The sequence below is a fragment of the Macrobrachium rosenbergii genome, chromosome 39 (genome assembly GCF_040412425.1).
Source record: "Macrobrachium rosenbergii isolate ZJJX-2024 chromosome 39, ASM4041242v1, whole genome shotgun sequence".
NCBI classification, from domain to species: Eukaryota; Metazoa; Arthropoda; class Malacostraca; order Decapoda; family Palaemonidae; genus Macrobrachium; species Macrobrachium rosenbergii.
This window is the reverse complement of record NC_089779.1, coordinates 18,901,080-18,928,436: the sequence shown is the minus strand read 5'-3', so window position 1 is coordinate 18,928,436 and position 27,357 is coordinate 18,901,080. Positions and strand designations below refer to the sequence as shown.

Below are 27,357 nucleotides of genomic sequence, written 5' to 3'. Positions count from 1 at the left end.
CTCGGTCCACTTTTCAGAGAAATTCTTCTGGATGGGAAAAGTATGTGTGTATGTATATATACATATATATATATATATATATATATATATATATATATATATATATATATATATATATATATATATATATATATATATATATGACTTTAGGTTCCATCACTGTATAAAATAAATGTTATAGAATATATTTGCAACTTACATGTAACTCTCAGAGAGAGAGAGAGAGAGAGAGAGAGAGAGAGAGAGAGAGAGAGAGAGAGAGAGAGGTGGGTTAGTAGTAAATCAACATGGTGCTCAATCATACTTTTCCGTAAAAGATTAAGTTCTTAATAAGTCTTACAGTGACATGTTTATGTTTCCTTCAAGTATTTATGCTGATTCATAGGAAACACCCTACGGAGGACTTTAACACGTATCTAAGATCATTTGCTAGGAAACGTCCTACGGAGGGTTCTCCAACACGTATGTAGGGTAATTCTTTGTGAAACACCCTACGGGGGGCTTCTCCAACAAGTATCTAAGGTCATAATTTAGGAAACGCCCTACGGATGGCTTCTCCAACACGTACGTAAGGTAATTCTTTGGAAACACCCTACGGAGGGTTCTCCAACAAGTATCTAAAGTCATAATTTAGGAAACACCCTACGGAGGGCTTCTCCAACATGTATCTAAGGTCATTCAGTAGGAAGCGCCCTTTGAAGCATTTCTCCAACACGTACCTAAGATCATTCTTTAGGAAACGGCCTACGGAGGACTTTTCCAACACGTATCTAAGGTCATTCTATAGGAAGCACCCTTTGAAGCATTTTTCCAATAAGTATCTAAGGTCATTCTCTAGGAAACATCCTACGGAGGATTTCTCCAACTTATATCGTATCTAAGATCATTCCTTACCTTGAAGCGTCCTTCCTCAATGGGCGGACGGGCGTATGGGATGCCGAGGAAAGTCGTGACGTTGAGGATGTGCCTCTGTTGGTGGATGGGTTTGTTGGCAGGGCGTTCGTCGAACCTTTGCCCTGGCTTGTCGTACAGGTAGACGTAGAAGCCCTGGACTTTCCCGCTGTCCGTCGTCACAAAGACGTCGGCCAACGGCAGCTGGATTCCTGCGGGAAAGACGAAGGAACTTATTTTGTGCTTGAATTATTCATTATCGAAATGTACTAAGCCACAAATAGGCCTATCGTTTAGTTATCGAATTCGTTTTACCCAAAGGAATAACTCACACCCAAAGGGAATTATAACTTATAATTGACATTAGTTTATGCTTGCATCATTCAGAATTAAAATATACTAAGCCACAAGTAGGCCTATGGTTTAGTATCGAATTCGTTATACCTAAGGGAATAACTTACACCCAAAGGGAATTATAATTTATAAGTGCTTGACATTTGCTGTAGAACCTACAGTAAACAGTCACTGGTTATTTTATGCTTGCGTTTCAGTACTGAAATATACGAAGCCCACAAATACGACTATCGTCTATTATCGAATTCGTCATACCTAAGGGAATAACTCACACCCAAAGGTAATTATAAATGCTTGACATTTTTTGTAGAAACTACAGTCAACAGTAACTGGTTATTTTATGCTGCATTATTAAGTTTTGAAATATACAAAGCCACAATTAGGCCTAGCCACACACACACACACACATACACACGTGGCTTTGTTTATTCTCAAATATCAAGCCAAAAATATAATCTAGCATCGATCATGATATACCTTGAAAATAAGTTAGACTTTAAGAAGCACTTAAGTCTAACTTCCTTTCAAGGTATATCAAGATCGATGCTAGATTATATTTTGGGTTTAATATTTGAGAAAAAACAAACCCACGTGTGTGTGTGTGTGATAAAATTATACTATATATATAATTTTGCTGAAAAGTTTTTAATTATATAAGGTGGCGTATTCTGCCGAAATTTGGTTGACCTTCACAAAGGTGGTTCTTAACCTGGGGGCGCTTCCCCCCTAGGGGGGCGTCAGCAATTTCCAGGGGAGGCGCGAGCCCTAGGGAAAAATTAAAAATATTCTCATTATATTCGTTATTCTCTTAACAAGAGTGGTGAAGTAATATTCAGAAATTTATTTTAAAAAATGCAAATGTATGCCTTATAATGTTAGCGTCCTATAGTCTACTGCTCTAGTTAGATGTTTTGGAATTATTTTCCTCCCACCTTATCCCTCGAAACCCATTCTCTTTCTCTTTTACTTTCATTTATCTTTAAATATGGGAGGGAACTTTACTCATAGATGCAAGGGGGGCGTGGAGGGAATGACCAACTCTTATAGGGGGCGTGTAATAACAAGGTTAAGAACCATGGCTTTACACCAAAGGCTCACCATTTGTGTGCTCGTTGAAATCAATGGCTGGATATTATTCAATAATTGTGTTAATTTGGCAACATTCATGATCAACAGACATTTTAGCAGTACAATTTACACCTCCACAAATATATATATATATATATATATATATATATATATATATATATATATATATATATATATATATATATATTAAGATTTCGTAATTTTCAGCACATTAATAAGAGACGTCAATGCTCGAAATTGATTTGCTTTTCATTGCATATATAGATGGCATTTGTTTATGACGTCACAGAAGTCAAGTTTCATTCTAGTTATTATAGTTGCCATGCTCTTGTAAAGTGAGTACTAATAGTGCTCACTATCCTTGTAAAGTGAGTACTAATAGTGCTCACTAACGGATAGTAAATTATTCTTGCCATGTGAGTGATAATGTAACATCAAAATATGAAACGAACATTATTTGAAGAGTTTTCGAATTAGGCCCAGCGATCGATTCGTCTCAAGAGTTAGGCCTAGGCTCAGAATCATAAGCATTATATACCCGTTGTGGGTAAGTTTGGTTGAATACTCAAAGCTTTTTTGGGAGGAGGGTGGAGAAATATATATATATTTATGTCCATCATATTTATAAATCTTAAAACATCATGAAAGGAAAAGGTGTCATAAGGCCCCATAACAAACAGTTGCCCTTAACCTAACCTTGCGCAGTGCATCTTAACTCCCCTTTTCACGAAGCAATTTTCACTATCAGAATGCCCCTCTTGTTTCGGTTTCATTCCTGGTCATTTGATCGTGGTGTTTTATTTTATTTTAGAAGATCATTGTAATTTGGATGTGAAAGTAATACTTTCATGTTTTTTACTGTGTGCTTTGAACGTTTGACATTCGTTAGCAGGTAATTTTACGTGATACCATTTCTCAGAATTTGAGGTTTTTGTTTTGTTCTTAAATCTTCTTAATATGCTTACGGGCAAAATCATACTAGCCCAAAAATCTATCACAAATTTACCGAAATATTTAATGTTCATAGATGTTTTCAGCATTCATATATGTAGGCTGGTACAAAACATGGCGTTCATGTGAGCTAGCCTAGTATTAAGGTAAAAATATACCTTGCAGCACTTCCATACAACTAGAGAGTTGTTTTGCTGTTTATTTTTTCCATGCTGTAGAAGCCTGTAACAAATTAAAGCTGCAGAATCAGGTAACAATTACAAAAATGGCTATTTTGGCACTTTTTACCCGTGGATTATATTGCACCTTTTTTGATAAACTGTATTTTCCATATAATGTATCAGGCCTTCAGGATTTTCCAAAATCAAACACAGCAGTGCATGCATGTCTTTTCCCACTTGTTTTTGTTACAGAGTTCATGAGCCCTTATCTTCCTTAATGGGGTTGTCACTCTATTCCAGTAAAAATGTTTTATTACTTCCCAGAGAATGCATATTTTCAAACTCCCCCACTCTATTTTTTCCTTCCATGTTCAGTAAGAAAATTGTTGTTGTACCTCAAACGTAAGTAGAAACTGCTAATTCTAGAAAATTCCTAATAAACATTCCTTTAAGTATACAACCTGGCCTGGCAGGGCCTAGAATCCTAGGTTATGTTAGGTCAGAATGCATCCTTGCATCTTACTCATGGTGTATGTAAGGTCAGGTCAGGTTGGCAAGGAGTAAATGACAGGTGAAGGAGCCCTTGCTGAGTAGGACCTGGGTCCTTAGGCCTATGTCTTGAATCTCGTAGGGGGTAGTGCTGTAGGCATTACCTAAGGTTACACCTTTCAAATCCCAGCGCATGGCCTTTGGCCTAAAGTCTAGAATATTCTCTTATTCTTGAAAAACATGAACCATATACAGTTTATTTAAATTTACAACTGTCTGTCAAATGATTTGTGCATTTTTTTTTTTATCGTTACTGGGTGCAATGAACTTTTTTTGGGGGGTGTTGGTTTCCCCCACCCAAAAACTGATTTTCTCAGGAGTGCCCCATGGTTTTTTTTACACAAGTAATATTGATCTGTTACACATCAAACACAAAATTAGTATTGTATTAGGAAATATGTATGGTTCATGTATTTAGAAATGTTTGTATATGTTTACCAAATCTGCGCAGTCCCATCAAGCTGACTGGTAACTTCGTTTTTGTTTCTTGGGTATTTTTCATTTGTTGTATTTTGAGTATTGCATTAAAAGTCTTTAAGAAAACTCATGACCTAAGTAAAAAATAATACACTTGAGAGCCTGGATTGACCAGATTTTGTCACCGTATTGTGACAAAGAACATTTAACCTTTGAAAGACACTGTCAAAGTTTACGAAAAATGTTATTTGCATTAAATTTCTTTAATAAGTCTGAAGCAGTGGGTATGCTTATAAATGGTCCTGTGGGAATTCGAACGCAAGAGCCTGCTAGCTTTCTGGCTTCAACAAATGCTGCTTAAAACGATTTGCATTGCAACCAGCCATTGGTATCTGGTGTGGTCACACTTTCTAGACCTATGCACTGGGAAAATAGGATTGTAGGAGGTAAATCACTTTTTAAAAGTAGAATGGTTTACGTTTATACTCAAGAATTACAGAAAACGTAATACTGTACTGTCAGTACTGTACTACAGTGTGATATTACATTTGATATATTTACAACATAATTTTCTGTTACCCGTGTGATTTACTTTTCAGTATGTCATAGAAGCAAGAGCCCGTGAAATATTAACGATGTTCAAATTATGTTTAAACTTGAGCAGTAAGGGAAGAATAACACTGTGCCCTTGCCGAGTATGAAAATTTTGCCTATAAACAATAATTTAAAAATGTGTCGTGTAATGCAATACTTTATAAGTAGATTTAAGATTAAAAAAGGTTACAGATTGCTACCGGATATGGTATTATAGTACACGAAACGTATCATGTAACAGGATTATTTATTGATGAAATCAATCGTTGTGCAAGTTCTGATAAGGGACACAAAATATATTTTATCTCTTCTTCACGACTCATTCGTTTTACGATGCATAGGTTTTTTATGAAGTTTGTCCAGATTAGGGCAGAGTTGCTGGTACTGAATTGCACTTACAAAAAAAAGTTTAAAAAAAGTATTAACCACCCTTGCTTTTTTTTTTTTTTTTTTGTGGCTCACGGCTACTACAGGTAGACCGAAGTAGCCCAGCTGTTTATATGACAACGTGGGAGATTCTCACGGTGTAGTAAAATATGGTCTTTTTTTTATATATTACGCAGATATTCATGAACGCTAAACCTCTGGGAACCGAAGAAACAGTGAAGTGACGCCTGTGCAGGTTGTCAGAGAAGTAACGAAATTGTAGGATATTTAAAAAAAAATAAAAAAAATATCGTACTAGTAAAAAAAGTGGTTTTGGGAGGAGAAATGACCTTACACAAACTTCGTTATATTTGAATTGGCAAAATGAAGGGCATCTTAGACCTACATAGTCGACTTTTCTTTGTAACTCACAAAAGCAATTATTTACGCTTTTGATTATTCCGCCCATTTTCAAGCGGAGTGAATTTAGTTTAAATTATGATAGGATTAATATACTGTATCCTTGTGTCGAGAAAACACCAATGCCTTTACCACAATCAGTTTTTTCATTTTTATATGAAATGTATGGAGAAACACTTCGTTCAAGATGATTTGAACCCACGTCAGAGAACGGTGAGGTTACTATACTTCTAGGCCTTCCATGCAAAGAATGGAAAACCTAATTATATATATATATATATATATATATATATATATATATATATATATATATATATATATATATATATATATATATATGACTTTTAATCACATCACCGTGATTCATATACAATCAGTAAGCTACAAACGTCCTTTAATATCCAATTCGCTCTACCTCGGAAATAATATATTATCGTCTCTAAATACAAACACCTGAGTTCGACGGGGATTTGTCGGTGGGAGCCGATATCCACTTACTGTATACCTCACTTGCTGGCCGTGTGGATTAAAGCGTCCACTGTAGTCCTGAGTTCTTGTCCGTCGTTGGTTCGAGCCCACGGGATGACGAACTTATTATCAACTAAAAAATTCCCCTTCGGTAACATATATGAAAATATATTATTTCCGAGGTAGAGCGAATTGGATATGAAAGGACGTTTGTAGCTTACTGATTGTATATGAATCATGGTGATGTGATAAAAAGTCACACATATATATATATATATATATATATATATATATATATATATATATATATATATATATATATATATATATATATATACGTACACTGATTTTTCCATTAAAATGTTGGTATAGAAACACGAACAACAGAAAAGAGAGCTGAAATAAATTAGCACCCTTGTGTGTAGCGTATTTATATCCCACCAATCGTATTTATATCCCACCAATGAAGAGAGATCTTGTTAGTTTCCCATAAATATTCATGACAAAATAGTTTGGAAATCGACAAGTTACAACGTCAGTACAGCTTTCAAAAATAAACAGTTTATTATGCAGAGTAGTCCTACACATTTTTATGTTACTCGTTTATCATACTAATGATGGTGCCTTTCTACTCTTGCAGATGGATGCAATGTGGCAGATGACGAGTTAAGCTTCATTTTAATGTTTTAAGTATCAGGTCAGTTCCGTCTCATTGAAGTCATGTTTCTTTTACCGAGTCGGATTTTTTGTAGTTGACTTATTTATTTTTTTCCACTGTTCCGTGAAACACTTGTCACACATATATACATATATATGTATATATACATAATATCATGTGGTTATGAAGTATAGTGTAAGGTAAGTGCAGAATACAAGATATAGGAAGACAGTGCAATAATTAGTGTATGTATGTATGTATGTATGTATGTATACTGTGTATATACAATTATATATATATTATTTATATATATATATATATATATATATATATATATATATATATATATATATATACACACACACACACACACACACACACTACTTAAATCATCGCCTAGGAGTCGAACTTGAGGTAGACTTCGATCCCATTCCCACCAACCTGGTATTTCCGAGGGGCGCTGCTCCCCCTGGATGTCAGGCCTCCATCCACCCAGGACCCCGAATTCGCCGTAGTTGTTGCGCCCTTCCCACTTGCGCCTGTACTCATACCCCTGCCTCTCACGCCCTCGGGAGTCGAACCGCCCGCCCGCGATGACACTCAACCTGTCGTTGGAGGCTGGGTCTCCGTAGCGGTAGCTCGTGTCCTTGTAGCGGTTGTCGAAGCCCCTGGGTCTGGTGGGGTCGTCGTAGCGAGTGTCGTATCTCCTGTCGGTGCCGTAGAAGGTGTCCCCTCCGGTGTTGTAGAGAGTCCGCACAGGGGACGGGGTAGAGTAATAGGGTGGGTATTGCTGCGGGTTGTTGTTGTAGCGGTAGTATTCCGGGTCCTGGTCGTTTCGAAACTGACCTGCAGAAGGCACTATTAAACAGCACAGTGAGATGTTCACACACCAGATCACTTTCACAAGTAGTAAGCGAGTTGATCTCGCCTTTTTTAAAGCCATTGTCTTCGGGCGTCACCTGATGGCGTCACGCAGTCCAGCCTGGCACATCTTTGATCACACACTGAGTGAAGTCTCTGGGACTGGGTCTCTCTCGCTCTCTCTCTCTCTCTCTCTCTCTCTCTCTCTCTGGTCCCAACTTCCTCTACCTGGTGACTCTGTTCTCGGCCCCACCCCAGACCCTGGAGGACCCTGGGGTTTTAAATTGTGTGTTTGTGTGCGTGCGTATATCCTCCATATGAACTAAGTTATTGCTTATAAATTCGTTTAAAATAGGCGTAACGTATTTTTAGGTGTTCGTTAACATTTTAGCTTGTTAATTTTAAAATTAAACATTTGACGCATTACCCGAGAGTGGATTTTGTTCGAATAAAGCATTAGCAGTTCCTTACCTGCTCGACAGATGGCAGCACCCCGCAGGTGAGCTCGGTAACATGAAACAGAAACTGACGCATTATAGTTTGAATTGTTACATTAAGCCAATCCTTAACAAAAATATCAATTTTAAATGTATTTTTGGAGCCCAGTTGCCACAGGGGTTTGTACAGTTCCCATTTATGTAGGCAAGTTTGAGGGCGGAGCGTATTGGTAGGTTTCACAAAGGCATCACCTTCACGTACCCTGAGCCAATTTGACCTGTACATGGGAGTTTGTCTGATTATGTCTGAATATTGTGCTCAGAAGTTATATTTGTGTGCATTGTAATAGTTTTCTGGATGATTTTGCTTTCTATTATGATATTTCATTTGTGTTATGGTAGACAATCGTTGTGCTAGACTGGTTTCGGCTAGGAAGACTTTATAAATGTTTTTATCATCCGTCAATACTCAACCAAAGTGGCTGCCGTTGTTGGGAAAATTCAATTGACATATTCATACGTTAAGAGACATACGAAGAATCTACTCCATATTAGTTATCAAATCCACACTATCATAGCCCTCAGAAAATACGAGTTTTCACTTTTTCTTTTGAAACGCTTGGTATTTTCAGTCCTGTTGTCAAGTGGGAGGTTATTGTTCAGTCTTGTGCTGCAAAATGAAGGCTTTTTATCAAACATTCGAAGCTCATCTAGGCTTAGACAACTTGAAACAATCTGCAGGCCTTTTTTTGTTGGTTTCATTATGGACAGTAAATCCTTCTAGTGCTTTGGAAACCCAGCCCTAATAGCGTGAGGAGTCATGAAAAGTAATTTAAACAAATTCTAACTTAGCTAGGCAGTCAGTGCAACTCATACAACACAATGCAATCTTCTTTAGTATATTTAACAGTCTTAATTCGCATCTTAGTTAAATTATAAGAGTTGCAGTAACTCACCAAATTCGTCGAGTTACATACTCGACTAATGAAACCGAAAATAACCAGTTTGAAGTTGTCTGAGGAATTGGCATGAAGCACAGTACGTTCTGCATAGCGAAGAAGCGTAACGACTTTCTTTATTTGAACAAACAATTCGTGCACGGTTTCCAGTTTCTACCCATCATTCAGCAATTTCTCTCAGCAATTTGCTAATAAGATTGTATGATTTTACATTAACAATACCAAAATACAACGTAATCGCTCGTTAATATATACTTAATAATTGCTATAAATAGAGCATGCGAGGAAGTGTAATATGGTTATAAATTTGTTAATGGGAACTCAAGATGTGATAGTTGTATAGAAGAGTTTAGCGTCTGTTGCTGTGACACACATATATGCACAGTTTAAAGTTTCATCTCTCTCTCTCTCTCTCTCTCTCTCTCTCTCCTCTCTCTCTCTCTCTCTCTCTCTCTCTCTGGATACTCTCGATGGATACGCGTAAGCTGGAAGTTTTATATATATATATATATATATATATATATATATATATATATATATATATTGTATGTATGTACATATGCATGTATATAGGTATTTATGTTGTGTGTGAATTTTTTATTTGTACACGTGACTTTTATCTCTCTTTTTTTTTACATTCCAAACATTAAGCCATAAATATTATCAGTTTTACTACACATTGGGAATAACCTTCATATTAAGGAACCTGTAATTGTCAAGTGCATCAGTTCTGCTTTCTGTCAGAGTCGACTGCCTGCCATTGTATTTAAAGTTTCAAAGTAAAGTCCTAGGCTTGATTCCTTGTCTGGGGAGATGCACCCATCAGGTATAATTGCCCCTGGTTGAAAGTTATTCCCAAGGCTTGGTGAATATCTGCTTTATCTCCCACAAGTCTCCACTCATCTCCAGAATCCTTTCATCATCAGCTCATCTACGTGAGGAACATTCTTGGTTGCCAAATCTCCAAGTGAACCTCCTCTTCCATCTCAGACTACTATTTTTTTTTTTTATGAAATCTATGCGAAGGCCAAACAGCAGGAGTGAAATGACATTACCTTGTAGCACCGTACTGTTTGTTGTAAATTCACTTGACAGGATCTCATCAACATTAGTGTCACATTTACTACGTTCATGGATGATTCCAATTAGCTTTACCCCTGTAACGGGTTAGTGCCTTCAGTGCACCTCATGTGATGCACTGTAGGCATTATTAAGGTTCTTTGTCGTATCCCTTCGGCCCTAGCTGCAACGCATTTCATTCCTTTAACTGTACCTCCATTTATATCCTCTTTCCTCCATCTTACTTTCCACCCTCTCCTATCAATTGTTTCACAGTGCAAGTGCAAGGTTTAGCTCCTGTTACACCTTTCAAACCTCTATACTGTCAGTTTCCATTTCTGCGCTGAATGGCTTTATAGGTCCCAGCGCTTGGCCTTTAGCCTAAATGCTATACTCTGTTCCCAATTAGCTTTACATAATTAATAGGAATGTCATAGTAACGCAAGCCCTTGAGTAGATTGGTTCTGGGATGCTGTCAAATGCCTTCTTGCAGTCACCCAAAGCCATCAGATAGGGGTCTGCACATTCCATGCATTACTACACAGTATGCCTTAGCACAGAGAATTGATCTGTGCAATATCTTCCATCCTCTTTTAAAACCTGCTTGCTCATCTCTCAAGCTTTTCATCGGCTTCTTTCTCCAGCATATTGAGAATGAGCATATTGAAAATTTTTGTTACAACAGACATAAGTGCAATGTCATTTTATTCACCATATTCATTCAGGTCAGCTTTCTGTGGTATCTTAACCGTGACATCCAGTTCTCAGTCGTCAGGCTTTGTTTCCCCATTCCATATTCTGCTCCCCATTGAGTGATAGCGCCGTCAGTGCACCTCATGCGGTGCACTGTAGGCGTTACTTAAGGTTCTTTGCAGCGCCCCTTTGGCCTCTAGCTGCAGGGTAGTGGCTTATCTTCATTTTTAACATAACCTCACAGCATTAAACTCTGTCATATTGACAACCTCACAGCATTAAACTCTGTCATATTGACAATTTTCTTTACATTCAAACATTGTCTTGTTGGAATGCAGTTGCAGTAGATCATAAATCCAGGGACAACTGCATATTATACTGTCTGAAAAGTGATGAACACCCTTCTGTAGTGAAGGGCACTCTTGAACATTCAAGATATGCCACACCACAACAGTAATATCATATTTCTCACCCAAGTTGAGGTGTACTTTACACATAATTGCTTTAAAAGCTGTAGCCATAAGAAGTCATTGTGGCTAACATGGTAGCCTACCTATAATCCATCATATTGCAGTTTTTTAGTTGGGTTATTTACTATTTGAATAAAACTAGATTTATCTAGTATATTTTTGACATGTAAAGTAAGTTGGTTAATTGTGATGCATGTAGCCAACTTACCTAACAGAGTGGTTACACTCTCGCTCTAGACACTCATGTATTTTTAAAGAAGCTAGAACTTATACAAGTTCAAAATTTGACATACATTTATGGCAGCCTATTCTCAGTATTATGGTATTTGACAATACAACACCATTAGGAGGGTTAATCTCAGTACAGGAGTATATTTTATTTTTTATTTTTTAAAAATATAGAATTCAGTGAGAACTTCACATAAAAGATCTCTCTTCACATAGGTCTTTAATTTGTGTAATATTCCTCTACAGAGAATAGTTTCATAAATGATGCGACAGGTCAGTCCGATTCAAGGTTAGAGAAACACAGAACTGAAACTTATACCATACTTTATATAACATCTGAGAATAAGTCACAGGCTACTTGAAAGCAGAATATTGACTGGCAAACTTGTACATGTCAAATGAAGAACACAAACATCAAGACACGCAATGATCATGAAAAAGACGGAATGAAATTAGGAAAATACCAGTGAGGAGTGAATGCAATCATTTGTGATGAGGTGACAAAGTATACAGCTTCATAATATTTTCCTTAAAAGTTAATACTATTTACACTTAATATTACTAACTATATTATATTCTATGTTCTCTATGTTCTAATCTAGATAATAAACTTGATAACATATATTGTACATTAAGATAATACACCATTTCTTTTAATATAACATAAATTTTTCACCAAAAATATAACTTCTTCTCCAATACCTTATTAAACTGTACAATCGACCAACATTATGATTGAGCAAGAATCACTATTTTGTATTGGCAAATCAACAAATTTTACTACAGTATATGATATAGCCAATCAGTCATGTAAATCTATGATATTCTCACACAACTGACCATTAAATATCTTCCCAGTGTGTAATGATTAGCATAGATCATAACAGCGAGGCCCAGGCTTGGCCAAACCAATTTTGGTAGAAAAAAATAAAATAAAAACAAATTACCCTGTTTCACTGAGAATGCTCAGTGGATTTGTCTGACTACTGAAATACAGGAAGTTAAGTGGGCCCAGGCACATCTTCTGAAAGGCTTCAGTCATATTTGTATGCTGAATACACAGTACATTGAAACATGACAAGATAATTTTTCAAGACCACTACAGTACTTGTTTCCAAGCTTTATATGGTAGTAACAAAGTATTTTGATAAAAACAGCTGGGATCTACGTTGTAGGCAGTAGACTGGATTGGGAAACTTAGGACTTTACATTATATTTATAAAGCATTTCTGTCTTATTTATGAACACAGTACATTCCTTGTTAGTCGATCTGTATCTCAGCAATAAATCATCTAAGGATTTCATATTGCCCATAAAAATTTCCACTATGCTGAAACGGTGCATGAACAAAAGATGCCATTTCAGCACTATGAATCTTTGCCATGAGGTTTTCCAGTATTACTGCTCACAGTGTCATTTACGCTAATAGAAAAAAATTAACTGAAATAACTGGACGGTGACCCGTAATATTGTGAACGGACTTTAAACAAGAATTTGTCTAGGGAAAGCATGATTAATATCTGACAGTAAACCTCTGTATTTGTCTACAGCATTTGGGACAAAGGAAGAAATAAAGTATGAAATTAAACAATTAGTCCATTACAGTGTGAACAAGCTTGGAACAGCTTACAGTATTATCTTAGCAAAATGAACAGTGGTAAAATATTAACTCAAGAGTTCATTTCAGTATTCTGCTATCATACATATTTCAGACAATAGCCACATAACTAATTGTTGTGTTTTAAAAACTAGCCCAAATTTTGATTATTATGTCTAACTTTTAAAAAATATTGCTATTTCATTAGCAAAACTAATATCATTCAATTTCAATTTATATACCACCTGTGGGACTCCATCCACATACCACCAGCTAATGGGTGTGATTCTCATATTCACTACTCCGAAATGGTAATTTGCATCACCTAAATGGAGAGGATGCAGCAATATCATATTCATTTTTCCTTTACTCCCAACATCTTGTGCTTAATGCCTGAGGTAAATACATTTGAGGAACATGTTTACATTTTACTTGTCCATGCCAAAAAATATAGCTTACAAATCCAACTGACTAACTATATTCTCCAATTAAACTTCAGTAAGAGTGATTGGGAAAATATGATTTGTACACCAGAATAATTCCACTATTTGATCTTATAAAAAATCAGAATGAAAAGACTGTATTTAAAATTCCAGCGAGATCACTGACGACAGCCTCCCTAAGTCGTACTTACTATTCAAGGTAACATTCCATTTACTTCAAAAACAAAGAAAGAAATCCTTCTTGTGTTGCCAACCTATGCTGTGAACACTGTAACTTATGTCCAAAAATTGTGGCTTTTTTATAAGACAAACTGTCCTAAAATTGTAGCTTTTTAAAAGAAAAATAAAAAATCCTTGGGAGGGCCAGCCTATAAGAGCTTTACTTTCGAGTTCAGTGGTCTGGTTAAATTAATATGCGCAGAGTACGTCTCTCCATGAGCAGAAACAGCAAGGCATGCGATACTTAGTTAATTCCACATAACAAATTTATTTAGCTAATTATGATCCACATATACCATATCTTACCATCCTCTGCAAACAGAAATACATTAAAAATAATCTGTATTCATTATGCATTTAAACATGCAAAAAATTCAGTCAGCATCTTCACTTTTGTGTGCCACCATAATTCTAGCTTTTGAAATAAAATATGACAAATTTAAAGCAATATTTATAAACTCTGAAACAATAACAAATCTCTGGAACATGCATACATAAGATACTTGGGAAAATGTGCATAAAACATACGGATGCACTTTTGAGCATTTAAGTAACCTCATGGTTGTAATGGTTTTCATATGTGCTAGTGTTAAATGCAGATTCAACTGCATTACAAATGGCATCTCAGAACATTGAAACAGGCTCCAAATCCAGTACTCTCGAGGAAGTGACGAGACTTTCTGCAAGATGATCCGTTTAGTGTGAGGATGTATGCTCAGTTATGTTGGTCTTCATGTCCTCCTCAAATTTCCCAATACCGGTGATGATGGTTTTCACCTCCACGTCTTCATACTTGCCCAAACGGGTCTTCAGTGATTCAACTTCTTTTGTTGCTTTATCCACTTGAATTCGAAGAGCCAAATTCTGTTGAAGAATGAGAAAAAGAACGGATTCAGTATTTTGCATCATGCGAATCAAATTGTAAACATATACGGGTGCAGTCATTTTTTTTTACACTGCTGTAGTGATATTTAATATTAATTTGCAGTAAATGGGGTAAAATTTCGGCACCTAAACCTTAAGTGACTACCAAAGAATGCCACCGAGAGCTTGTATTATACTGAGGGATCTACAGTGTATGCAGATATAAAAAAAAGCAAATCTCGACAAAAGTGTAAGAATTGTTACAGTGAAAACTTTTTAGGAACCAGCATGATAGTTATTACAGTGATATCAGATCATGGTTATCCTTTATATCATGTTATATTTATATACCAGATTTGGATTTGGTTCAAGTACTGTACAGTATTCCCAATACTTATCCGTTTGTATAAATATTTGAAACTTGAGCATCAGCTTAATTAAATCTTGGCAACTACATGATGTAACTGGTCCCTGTACCTTTGTTGCCACTGATTTGCAAGGCATTCACCCCTTTTTCAGCCTTCAGTTGCCTAAGCTAATTACAGTATTACTCTGAGTTGAATGTAGGTTATAATAGAAATGTTATTAATAATAGCCTGGTTTTTTACATTATAGTTGTTAATAATGTACAGTACAGTATTTTCCCTTTCCAAGAACAACTGCTTTGATTAAATGATGAGGTGGTTGACATAATGTACAGTACAGTATTTTCCCTTTCCAAGAACAACTGCTTTGATTAAATGATGAGGTGGTTGACAACATTCAGGCATGTGGATTGTCACCCTCTAATCTAGCACACCAGACTTGTAAATTTTGTTATGGTCTAAGGCACATGTTATCACAAGACATTGCAGTAAGATCCCGTTTGGTGACAGAATAATTTTTGTCCCATGGCATTATTAAGTTTTGAAGTTTTAAATGTGAGAGTACCTGAATAACACAGTTCTTTACAGAACTATTTTAGGATTGCTTGGAATCCTTATACAGGTTTAGATCAAAATTAATATAAGTCCTTATATGGGTATAGTTCAGTATTAATTTGTACATGGGGTAACCATTTATTGATTAGTTTGATTAAAACAAGTATGTATTGTTGCAAATAATCTGAAAACAACAGCATGTGGAGAACCTTGTCATTTTCAGAGCATGGAGACAACCAAGGGTTTGGTGGTATGAAAGTTCTAGCAGTGACAGTTTTTTTTAACAAGAAGAAGCAAAGTTTGAATCTAGATCATGTGAGAGAAGGGGAAAATTTTTAAAACAAGGAAGGCAGACTCAAGTGGCCAACATGACTGGACTAAGGTCTTATTATAAAGGTGTTATAAAGAGGTCACCATTACATTGAGGTGAAAAGATGAACATCACACTTGAGAACATAGTTTCTCCTTTTTCACAAAGTCAAAATAAGAAGATAATGATAATGAACACAGTAAAAGGCCATCTTTTGCCCGTGATTTTCCAAAAGTTTGCCAAACTGAACAGACCTCCAAAAGCTACAGTCCATAGTGCTGGCTACCAAAATGAAAGATTTACAAGTATTGAGTGACAACTTCATAGGCCCTAATGTTTAAAAACCACTGACAGATAATTAGGAACATAAATCATTACCGTGCTGCCTATTACTCTATTTGGAATCTGACGTTTGAAATTTTCAAAATGGGTGTGGGCAACATTTAGTTTTAAGCTGAATAAGCATTCAATTATCTCTTAACATTTTTCTACATGAATCATTTTATTTTTGGTAAATAAAAACTTTAGAATACCATTGCAGAACCAGAAGGGTGTCTTTTGGTAATTCAATGTACATCATGCTTCAGTTTTTAAAATTACAGTATTCATCCAGTGTACAATGATCATTTGATAAGGAGGCAGTTTCAGAATTTAATATGAAAACCCTCATTAAATATATGAAATACAAGTATTCACTGCAAAGTGGATTTTTTTTTCAGGATTTTCTTGAAATATTACTTTAATCCTTAGATCTAATACAAGGGCATTCAAAAAGTTATAGGCATATTACAGCCATTTTCTTGACTACTGTATAAACAAACTCAGTTTTTGCATTCTTGATGTTTACTTTCAACTGAAATTTGAAACTAAACAAAAAAGGTGGCCTTGATCAAGTATACTGTATCAACAATTGAAGGATATGACTTCCATGGAAAACCAGACATTGCCAAAACATGGTATGGCTTCCCTTCCCTTTCTGCAAAGTGGATATCATTCATTGCCTGGTTTTGGATGACAAGACATGTGACTGCAACAGGTAGCCAAGACCACAGGCATGAGTGTTAGCTCTATACAAACACTTTTGACTGACTCCATAGGATTGGGCAGGCTGGCTGCAAGATGGATACTACAGTTGTCTACACTAAAACAGATGAAGACGAATGAACTTTTCAGGACACGAGAATGGACTTTTCAGGACACTTGATTCCTTTCCAGCTGATTCAGACAATGCCACAGGATATTAGTAACCAAGAATGAGACAGTTTTACCAATTCAAACCTGAATCAATCAATGAAGTTACTATAACTCTACCCCTCCCAAAATTTCAAGGAAGTGGCATCTGTTGGAAGGCAATAGCCACTGCACTTTCAAATAGTGGGGGTGTTATCACCATAAGCTATCTGGTAAATGGCCAAATGAGAAAACTGCACATCAAAAAAATGTGCAAGAAGTAGTAAAGGAAGTTGAGGTGAAATGCAGAGGCGAGTTTCTTTCGGACAATTCCCTATTAACACAACACAGAAAACAGTTGAAGAAAAGGCCAAATGTGGCTGTGAATTGATGCTTCATATCTCGAGCTGTTCTCAGCTGACACCAGTCTGACTTCTACCTCTTTTGAATCTCACCTGTCCTATCAGTTTAGTAGCAGTAATGAAGTCATTATTACTGTGGAGGTCCAAAGTGCAATCTTCTTCCATGATGGTACAGCAGTGCTTGAACACTGGTGAACCAAGTGTATTGAAGTTGGGGAAAACAACACCAAAACTTTATACTTTGACATTTTGTGGGTGAGATCAAGAACTTTTGGAATGACCTTGTGACAAGTTGGAAATAAATCCTAACAGTATATTGTTACCATAATACAGAATGTATTCACTGAAATATGAAGGCCTTTGATTTGATTTAATAAAAGCAGCCATTAAAACATTTAAAGTTACAATTATTCAGAACAATTTTTTTTTTTTTTTCCTCAGAATCACATCCTGCACGTTTTTATTATAATGCATGATGTGGGCTACTGAAAAATCTAACAAAAAAATGTTATGTATTAAAAGGACAAATGAGGAAGAGGGAATTGGAGAACCATATCTCAGAGGAGGGGAACACTTCGTTATTTTGCGGACACAAATGACTGCAAAGCAGAGATTTAATGGGCAACAAGAAAATGAACAACTGTAGCCTGGATGAAATAGTAACCGAAATGTGCGACTTATGGTGTATAGATTTATGGCCACTGCTGTGGGAAGATCAAATTAATAAAATTAAATGGAAGAAAGATGTGGTCTAACAAATGAAAAATGGAATGGGACAACTGAATGAAGATCTCAGAAAAAAGTTAAGTATACCTTAGTTTAACCAGCCCACTGAGCTGTTAATCAGCTCAGTGGGATGATTTCCTCCCACCATTGTAAAAGGAAAATGTTTTAAATACATGTACAGTACACCAAACACAAGCAAGCAATATGAATAACTTGGATTGAGAGAGGAATTTTATTACTGATATCCACAAAGCAAATAGAATTATGACCGAGAAGAACGTGTATGTAAGTCTGCCAGTGTTACTTTTGTCAAACTCATTTGTATAATCCAACTCAATAATTTTACAGCCATTTTCTGCTGTTAGTCCTTGATTATGTTGAGACAGGCATCCATTTTGATGCATTGTGAACATAATTTTATGGTGAAAAGGTGTAATTTGATATATTTATTTGACGGTGAAAAGGTGTAAGTTGATGTATTATCATAGGGTTACATTTGTGGAACTTTGAAAAACTGTGCCTTTATGCACTTTATATATCTACTTTTTCTGAAGTAACAGCACTTTAATATTTCTGTTTTGTTTGTGAATTCAGACCCATGTCATGTAATGTTCTCATTACAGCATTCATTTTTGCATAAGTACTTTTAAAAGCTTTAGTAACTGGCTAGGGTTTCAAATTTTTACTGTGTTGTGTACAAACTTGAAAAAAAATATGTATGTACATATGAATTCTTTACATTTATCTTTGTAATTTACTGTATTGTAGTGTGCTCTTCAGTCTTTGGAGCATTACCAGAGGCATAAAAACGTAACAGTTCCTAAACATTCTTTGTCTTTTATAAAAAGTCTCATGGTAATGTTTTAAAAGTTTAGAAATTATAGAAAGCTTTGCTGAAGCTGATGGTGTTATAATTGTATTGCTATTATCATCATCAATCTGGGATGAGATATAGTGGGTACTGTACCTTCTGTAATTAGTCAGAAGATACTACAGTGCAATCCAAGATTTTACAAATTTAAATTAGATTTGGTTTCAGCCAAATAATAAATTTTACTATAGTACAATATATTTGGGGTTTAAATCCACATACAATTCACAAACCTGAAGGATATTAAAGATGTGACATCTTCCAAATATTTTTGTGTAATAACAGTGAATAAGTTCATTTTTAACAAATTAGAATTACTCAGTGTGATTAACCCTTTGACATTTCAGTGACATCATGCAAGTTGCATCCACTTAGATTCAGATGGTGTTAACAGAACTAGCCATAAAACATTGGGACACCATCTGGAGTGTTGGGAGATGGTAACTCCCTCTCCCAAGCAAGTAGGTGCTATTCAAATTGATTCATCATTAAATCAGTCCAATAGAATGTCACAATAATATTGCATTTAGTGTAATTATTGTATATGCAGTAATTGGCATCAGTAGTAACAACACACCATATGTTTGATTGGAAAGGAAATTTATCATACTTTTCTGTGGTGCAAGAAAATTATATATCTTCAAGACATCATTCTGACAGTATATTTATGCCATTTTGAATGTTTAAAGATACCACTATAAAGCATCATAATTTGGTTTCAGAAAAACCAAAAAGAAGCCCTCCATTACGAAAAATATATTTACAGCAGGTGATAAATACGATTATTTCCAAGCTTGTAAGCTGTAAGCCAGATTAGTTTGCTTCACCATAGACAAGGTTTGGTAAGTAGTGTGTTCTCTTCTTGAACAAGTCATTTCACGACTTGGTCATTAACCCTTATGGGATGCCACAAAAGTTTAAAGTAATATTGAATCATTCGCACAACTGGCCTCAACAGCAAATATTGATACACGTTGTTGATCATATGGTTCAAGACAAAGTATGCCAGCTTATGTATCACTAGAAAGCTAATGCTTTGAATTGGGCATTTTGGTATAATTCAAAACACTAAATTAAAAGCAAGTGGGTAAATGTTAGAATGTTGACTAAGTAAATTTTATAAATAAAAAATTAATAAATATTTACCAAACCTTATGTATTATTTCATTTTTCATTAGTAAAATTCACTTAGGTCACCTAACATTCATACATTTGCTTTTAAGTTGTTTTTAATTATACTAAAATGCTCAACTCAAGCATTAGCGCTCTAGTGACATAAAGCTGTCACACTTGTCTCTAACCATACGATTACAGAATTAGGCTAGAGTTCAAAGCATCGGCTTTCTAATTAGTATTCATTGATAATAAATAGCCTTGTAAATCCCTGACTTACTAAAAAAAAAAAAAAAAAAACAATATTCATGTAATCCAGTTCCACGCAAAAATGTCACGTTCTTGTTTTAGGCTACTCGACAGAACTCGTCAATATGTCTGCACATCAATTGTCTTGATAAACTAGACTAAACACCTTCAACTGAAATATCCTTATAAAGTACTTTCCAGTAACGTTTGCTAACTGTTTATTAACACAAAACATTTTTGAATCACAGGAAGTACACATACTGTGCACACTAGAAACTCCAATAAATATAGAAACTTCTTACATGCTCCTAACAACATGGTAGCAGATGCAGTTTGGCACTGCAACCACCTTGGTAAACTTGCACTTCTGACTGGTTTACATTTATATAATGCTTAGCCTGTGTTGTTTTGATACTGTAACACAAAAACATTCCAGAGTTATGAGAAACCCATTCTCATATGTTCCCCGTTCAGACTGAAATTATGCCAAATATGTTACATGTGTTTCTTATTGCCTCCCTGGCCTTAGATAATTTTTTTCAAAAGCCATAAAAGAAATTAATGCTTTAATTTGTTGCAGACACGAAGTGGAATCTTTTGAGCAACAACAACGGCAGCATTTTAGTGATGTAGCCAGGCACCAAGTTTATCAGATACACCTAAAATATTGATAGAAGGCAAGTTTTCATATTTGCATCAGACAGATATGATATATGTACATATAACTACGTCTGGAGTAAAAGGTAAACAGGACCAACTTCTTGAGCACACTTACATTTCAAAATATAACACTTATGCGCTTACCACTATGCCTTTGTTCAGGTAAACTATTTGGAATAGTTCTATTCTGCATACCTTCCTTTTTTTTTTTTTTTTTTTTTTTTTTATTCATTATCAGTGATGTGGCTTCTTAGTAAATATCCACTTTTATTCCTAAGAAAGTCAAGTCTAAATGCTTCTTGACTGCAATAGTACATTGGATTACTGGTTTGTTTTTGTGGGATTTTTATGACAATTATTATTGTTTCAGTACTTTTCATTGTTACCATACTGTGAGATGTTGACAAAAGGGTTTTCACTTTGCAATTGCTAATTGATTACAACAAGTTTTGATGGTAATGGCTAGTATGCAGGTGATTAGTAGGGAGTACACAGGGCCGAGTTCCTGCATTTTAGTGGGCATTTGCCTCTTTGGTTCTGCATTTTAGTGGACTATCTGCCTCTTTGAAAATGAGCTTTACTCATTTAAAACAAGACTATGAAGGATAGACTTGTATGGCTGATATACAGAAACCTACATTTTCTTGTCTGTGAATGGAAGTGACAGGGTCAAGTTTCTCCAAAAAATCTATTTTTCATTCACTTTTATGCATGAATTTAGACTATAGTATATACTTTTTCATGACTTTGAACTATATTTCATTTCCTCTTTTGTACCGATTCTTAACAAAAGTAAACAAAAAAAGAAACTTGACACCTTGTTTGTAAATCTGGTGGTTGGATTTTGTCTCAAACTTAGCAAACACCAGTATTTTGAAAGGTTTACATACACGTTTCTCTCACTGTTCATTTATGGCGTAATAACTGTTTTCTCCTAGCATTGAATTCCAATGTTCTTGTCATCCTTAATTTCAACTTTTTGTTTACTATTGTATGAATTTAATTTTTTAAATTATGCAGGGTCAGTCAAAAGTAGTCCTGTTAAAAGTACATTACACATACATGTGATTTTATTTGTTTTTACTTTGTTTTGGGGCTATGATTTCATAATTTATGCACACAATCAGTTTTATAAACCAACTATTCAGATGAAAACAGTTACAGGTTATTATGAATAATAAGTAACATGAGGCCAACATAATTTGTTTGGTGAAGCCTCACTTGTCATAATCTGTAGTCATATGGTAACTTGTACTGCTATTATTCATGCATATAATTTTCTCCATTTGTAAAAATTACTTGTCAAATCAATTGTGTAATGACACGTATGCATTCTAACAGTTTTTAACAGGTAATAGAGCACATATGAAGTGCAAAACTATAGGAGCAGAAGGTCCAAAATTTCCAGTAAAATATGAGCAGAAGGTCCAAACTTTTCAATAAAAATTTTCATAATTACTTCACTTTTGTATTTTGTTTTTAATTAGATTTCATTCATAATTAAAACTCATTATTCTACACATAAAAATGTACATCTAATGTTAATGTGCATATATTTTTCCCTCTATATAAAAAGGCACCCATATTTAATGCCCTGGTTAAAATCATCTATGTACTGTACAATAAAACATTGCAATTCAATATTTACACATAAATATAAATTTACTATAATTTTCATTTTTATAAAATACATACAACTTTAATGATAAATGGAGCTATTATGTTAGGAACTGAATCATCCCAATTGATCCTAACCCCCATGATAATTATCCTCCTCCTGCAAAATAAATTAATTACCCAGTTAATAGTCAACTTGTGTTAGGCACAGTATGGATGGAAACTTGGCCACTAAACTATGCTAACACCATAAGATCATGCAGTCATAATTGCATGTTATTTTCAATTAACTTCATTAAATACATACAGTATACTATATGAAATTCAGTATAGCGAGTAACACATCTAGTTATGTTTTTGAACGAGAAAAATCACATGCACATCAAATAGAATTGATTAGCTTTGGTGAATATGATCATAATGCAATGTGCACTCTCAAAAGTTTGAAAAACAAGTCAAACCCTTCAATTCAGCCTTAAACATCAGGATATTTAATTTTTTAACTAATAAAAATAAGTGGAAACTATGTCAATGTATAAACTGGTATTCACTTTCCCATACATCATAGTGTAAAAGCTATATAAGTGGTACACAGGAATTTCTGCCTGTTCACTAGGACTGTTTAAAGTCAATACTGTATTACTAATCCAGGGCAGGTAGAGCTGGCAGTAAAATGTGCATAATTGTTGGCAGGGTTGGCAATAAAATGCATATGTTGATGTGTTTACTGATTAAAAGTACTATCTGAAAAGCATATGGATCATGTCCTACATAATTTGTTTAATCCATATTTCAGTTAAAATCAACGCCAACCTGTATTTCAACTTTACTTACTCTTTTCTGAATGATCTTGATGATGAACATATTTTCTCTTTTTTTTTTTTTTTTTTGTTCTTTTTAGCCCTTTACTGTTACTGTATTTAAATTCTACTGTAAATGTTGACTCAATTGTAAACTACTGTAAGCCTAGTTTTACTGTTTAAGGTTCCAAAATGTACAGTTCATAGGGACTATATGTACACAGATGTGGAATTTTCCATTAAATTGGGTGGACTGAACAGTTAAGGAAAAAACATTATAGGTCACACCCCCCAGCATTCTCATATAATTAAATTTTGAATTAAATTTTCAATAATAAGATATACAGGATATATACTGTGTTTGCACACACAAGTATACGCATGCCTCAGTATCAACAGATAAAATCTTAGAGTGGGGAAAAAGGTTCAGTGACTCAAATACTGAATTATGGTTCATAACTGAATAAGCCTTGAACTAGCCATTACGGAAACTACGGAAGCTAAATACAGTATGTAGTGACTAAAATATTTACACAAAGACATTTTAAAATGATGAAATGATTCATAATTCAAAAGCTGTCTGAAAAACTCAGTTTTCTGCATACTTAATGCAAGATAAACATGATCATACTAAAATGGAGTCTTGAACATGATCATACTAAAATGGAGTCTTGGTTAACAAAATGTGCTATTGCTCCCTTTCAAAAGTATTGAAGTGTAAGACTTGAAAAAAAAATAAGGTAAAAGCTCCTAACCAAAGATGTGGCAGAAGCTTGTGTGGTCTCCTATTTAAACTGCCTCATACATTGCGAGCCTCTTCTTAAGCGATTCCACAATGGCTTGAGCCTTCTGTAGCTCAACAGTCATGGCATTGTTCTGCATGGGGAAAAATAAACTTAATATAAATATCAACACCATGGTAATCTAAACTTTGTAACAAGAGGCAAGTGCAATCCACTGGAGCAATACCACAAATCGCAAGACAAAAGACTAATATGGACCAGTATGGAATATTGCTGCCACTGTTGCAATAGGAATCAAATCCTTCATATATAACAACCTCAAATTTAAAAACCAAAAAATTTACTTTTGGAAGAGCACCAAAAGCTCACAAAATTCACAATAGTGCAGTGAATTTCATAGTAATAAAATAAAAAGCAGAGAAGTACAAGACAAATATGACACATTCAGTTTTCACCTAAAAGGTTGTTTCTCTGGTAATGATGCATAATAATTTATACATTTGTTTCAGGTAAAAATAATATACACATTTTCTTTTCTGATAAAAATAATACACACTCATGTTCTTGACTGGCAATAAAATTATAGTTTCATAAATTCAGTAATATTGAAGAACAATTTTCACTCACATGCATGGCAAAAGAAATTGTAAATAAATTTCCTTAAAACTAGGATGCACACCAGACATTAAAATCAAATATTGCCCCTCAAACAAGCCCTCTTCATGCCTCATATTTTGTTCTAACTGCACAAACTCCTCTCATCTTTTACATATGAAACATTAGAATTTAATGCCTCATAAAATAGCAATACCTGCTATCTGTAGAACATCGTCACCATCATAAATATCCGGTACAGGCATTGTCTGCATTAGCTTGAGTAATCCAAAACTGTTTGTAAAGGTTAAAGAGTTTTAATAGAGTTATATGGCTATTAAAGCCATTTTTTTTTTATAGAACTGCATTTGAAGCTGTCAAAAGTGTGAAGCTACAAAGAAATCTAGAAATAGATATTACTGTAGAAAAATTTTACTTATAGAAAGCTAAATAAGATAAATAGGTTAAGCCTGACATATCACATTATTTGAAACAACTTTAAGACTGATTAACCCAGATGTTACTGTACGAAGTCATAACCTTGAATTAGATTCTCAATGAAAAGCTCAGAAAACACACCAAGTACTGAAGTCTTCCCCAAAATAAGACTGGGGAAGTTAGAAGTGGTGAGCCACCTTGAACCACCCCTCTCTTTTCACTGTGATTTAGTAATTGTATAAAATACAATCAAAACTGTAGAGGCTTGTGATTTGCCTCAACACTAGTGACACGCCAACTCTACAGCTTTTCAATCAAAAGAGAGATTGTTGAAAACAACACAATTTGAGTGATACACATAACATTTCTGCAGCCAGCAGAATTTTTGAGCGAATATGTGTAAACTTCACATTTCCATCAACACTGCTGTCCTAGAACTAATCCTCCTTGAAATATATAAAGTGTGAATTGTTACATACTAAATACAGTGGTTTAAACTTGCTGCAATTACATGGTTGCTGCAATACTATGTAATGAAATTAGTTCTCTGATTTGTAAAGCTTTTGTTTTTAAAGCACAGCTGTCTGCATTATGGTCAGCTATCTGTATAAAAATGCCACAATAGAAATTTGTAAGCTGCTGTGATGAGAAGTTCTTCAAAATAGAAATGTATCCTTTTATTGAACCGATGCATACTGACTCCTGCTCTATTTATTAATGGTATATTTTTTTTCACTACTATATCATCCTTGCTAGGCTACAGTTTTTCCTCACTGCTCTCTAAATAACTGATTCAAACATGCAATATGTTGCCTAATGTAATAATGTTATACCTGTTTCAGGCCTGCCAATCACCACAAGATGCCTCTCCTATACATTTTGGATCTTTGAAACCATACACCATTTACATTTTGCAATCCAGGGCATCTTTTGTGACCCCACTGTGCTACATTTATTTCATTATACAGCATTGCATTCATAACTACTTACCCACAGCATTCATAGGTCTACTTCCCAAACTTTTTTGTTCTAGCATCTAATATAATCACTCTTCCCATCACAATATGTGGTCTGTCACAGAGAGAAGAGAAGGACCACTCTTCACCATCATGTAATACTTGTTTAATAATCAAGTTTCAGCAAAACATTTGGATGGTCTTTATTTTTACACTCCTGAGAATTTCTATACTTCACTCAGGATGCTTCATGATTTGTAAGTTTTCTGGTTGGCTTTTACCAAAGTTCACAGAAATGAAACAATGTCTCCTTGTTCAGTACATTATTTTATTTGAACATAGCTCTTCAGTCATTTGCATTCATAAGCTTTGCTTGGTTTATGGCATCAACCATACAGTATTTCTGTTGCCTACCCATGTCATGATGGACGTTTGGAGATCTGTAAACTGTCACGTCCTCCTAGCCAGAACACAGACTCACTTGTGGTCTTACTTCTGACTGCAGAGACATCTTGTATCTTCACACTGCTCCAACACATGAGAAAAAACATTTACAAAACTGTCCTGGATGAAGCTGTATGTGCTACAACATAATATTCGCCTATCTATTGTTTGGAAAGTGCAATATGAAGCTAGTCCTAGCCCTTACCAAATCACCCACTATTCACAGTTGAAAGTTTTGTATTTGGTTCAGTCATGTTGAAGACTGTTCATGGAGTAATCCATAAACAGTCAATTCCATTACCCAACTAACTACAAAGTTTGTCCTCCATCTTGCTTGTGCCTGAATGAAGGAAATCATCAACAGGACATGCTACTATGCCAGTTATGTTCCCTTAATGAACACAAGAGGAACAAGGTCAGCTTTTTCAGGTAGTTGGTAACATTAATAAAATTGCTCCTCAGTGTCATTCAGGTTATCTAGATACCTTTAGTATCAATGACTTGCTGAAGTCATGGTTCCTTTTGGTTGCTTGTTGTGAATCTCTTTCCCTCACAGAAAATGCAGATTTTTGTCTATGGTAAGAGAAGTAAATTTTTTTCAGATGGCAACAGCCACTTTTTCTGATAGTTGAGACA

General features: G+C 35.0%; 2 protein-coding genes and 1 long non-coding RNA gene across 16 annotated transcripts in view; 1 reads left to right on the top strand and 2 right to left on the bottom strand.

Moving 5' to 3' along the window:
* Gli (carboxyl ester lipase-like protein Gli) overlaps positions 1-7,994 on the bottom strand; it is a 40,980-nt gene extending 32,986 nt beyond the window's left edge. The window contains exons 1-2 of one of the 2 annotated variants that reach the window (XM_067082741.1): positions 7,360-7,994; positions 895-1,103 (exon numbers count right to left, since the gene is read on the bottom strand). In XM_067082741.1, coding sequence (XP_066938842.1) covers positions 895-1,103; positions 7,360-7,861 — 711 coding nt within the window. In that variant the 5' untranslated portion in view covers positions 7,862-7,994. The remainder of the gene's footprint in view (positions 1-894; positions 1,104-7,359) is intronic. The other variant, XM_067082742.1, reaches the window with a different exon arrangement.
* LOC136825814 (uncharacterized) lies at positions 2,743-22,592 on the top strand. 2 transcript variants are annotated; one of them, XR_010849464.1, is made up of 5 exons: positions 2,743-2,881; positions 6,901-6,957; positions 19,455-19,568; positions 19,830-19,949; positions 22,471-22,592. It is a non-coding gene; the product is annotated as an uncharacterized lncRNA (long non-coding RNA). The 2 variants fall into 2 exon arrangements; XR_010849463.1 differs by lacking the exon at positions 19,830-19,949 and having other exon boundaries at positions 21,050-22,592.
* Positions 11,933-27,357, bottom strand: part of LOC136825812 (hepatic leukemia factor-like) — a 177,562-nt gene continuing 162,137 nt past the window's right edge. For 6 of the 12 annotated variants that reach the window (XM_067082745.1, XM_067082750.1, XM_067082752.1 and 3 more), the window contains exons 6-7: positions 24,302-24,422; positions 11,933-14,748 (exon numbers count right to left, since the gene is read on the bottom strand). In XM_067082745.1, coding sequence (XP_066938846.1) covers positions 24,336-24,422 — 87 coding nt within the window. In that variant the 3' untranslated portion in view covers positions 11,933-14,748; positions 24,302-24,335. The remainder of the gene's footprint in view (positions 14,749-24,301; positions 24,423-27,357) is intronic. The other 6 variants (XM_067082756.1, XM_067082754.1, XM_067082743.1 and 3 more) reach the window with 1 other exon arrangement.